The sequence below is a fragment of the Apteryx rowi genome, unplaced genomic scaffold (assembly GCF_003343035.1).
Source record: "Apteryx rowi isolate R43461 unplaced genomic scaffold, aptRow1 scaffold_76, whole genome shotgun sequence".
In the NCBI taxonomy this organism is placed as follows: domain Eukaryota; kingdom Metazoa; phylum Chordata; class Aves; order Apterygiformes; family Apterygidae; genus Apteryx; species Apteryx rowi.
In genome coordinates, this window is record NW_020451049.1 from 1,607,618 (window position 1) to 1,608,696 (window position 1,079).

At 77.6% G+C, this 1,079-nt stretch overlaps 1 protein-coding gene across 1 annotated transcript in view; it reads right to left on the reverse strand.

Annotated features, from left to right (window-relative positions):
• LOC112976718 (protocadherin-16-like) overlaps positions 1-1,075 on the reverse strand; it is a gene marked incomplete at its 5' end in the record, with an annotated part of 5,614 nt that extends 4,539 nt beyond the window's left edge. Inside the window, one exon of the mRNA XM_026088252.1 lies at positions 11-1,075. Coding sequence (XP_025944037.1) covers positions 11-1,075 — 1,065 coding nt within the window. The remainder of the gene's footprint in view (positions 1-10) is intronic.
• Between the last annotated feature and the right edge of the window lie 4 nt (positions 1,076-1,079).

Genomic DNA, 1,079 nt, shown 5'->3' on the forward strand with positions numbered 1-1,079 from the left:
CGCCGCCCGCCTCGCCGCCCTCGTCGGCGTCCGAGACGGAGACGCGGGCCACGTAGTCGCCGGGCCGCGCGCCCTCCGAGACCCGCGGGCCGCCGCTCTCGGTGAGGTAGAGCAGGCGGATGACGGGGCGGTTGTCGTTCACGTCCAGCACGACCACGGAGACGAGGGCGCTGGAGACCTCGGGCTGGGCGCCGCCGTCCCGCGCCTCCACGACTAGGCGGTGGAGGGCCCGCGCCTCGCGGTCCAGCGGGCGGCGGAGCCGCAGCACGCCGCTGCGCTCCTCCACCGCGAAGTAGCCGTCGGCGTCGCTCTGGCGGCGGTTGATGGCATAGCGCACCTCGCCGTTGGCGCCCAGGTCGGGGTCGGTGGCCAGCAGGCGGCACACGGCGGTGCCCGGCGGCGCGTCTTCCCGCAGCCGCGCCCGGTACTCGGCCTGGCCGAAGGCGGGCGCGTTGTCGTTCTCGTCCAGCACCCGCACCGCCACCCGCAGGCGGCCGCGGCGCCGCGGGCTGCCGCCGTCCCACGCCTCCACCACCAGCCCGTGCGCGTCCGCCCGCTCCCGGTCGAGGCGCCGCAGCAGCACCAGGTCCAGCGGCTCCGGCGAGGCGCCCGGCGCCGCCTGCCCGTAACGCAGCTGGAAGAGCGGCGGCTCCTCCGCGGCGCCGCCCTCCGCCAGCAGCGTGTAGCCCTGGGTGCCGAAGCGGCCGGCATCGGGGTCGCGGGCGCCCGGGAGGCGGAAGGCGGTGCCGGGCGGGGTGAGCTCGGAGATGTTGAGCTGCAGCCAGTCCCGCGGGAAGCGCGGCGGGTGGTCGTTCACGTCGGTGACCGCGATCTCCACCTGCACCATCTCGCCGCGCAGCGTGGCCGCCACGAAGCTGTAGCGCGCCCGGCGCTCCCGGTCCAGGCGCCGCGCCGTGCGGATGATGCCCGTGTCCGTCTGCACGTGGAAGTCCGCCAGCACCGCCGACTCGCCGCTCCCCTCCGACAGCAGGAAGCCGCCCGGCTGCGCCGCGCCCGGYGGCAGCCCCGCGCGGATGTCCCCCACCGGCGTCCCCGCCGGTAGCCCCTCGTCGACCGCC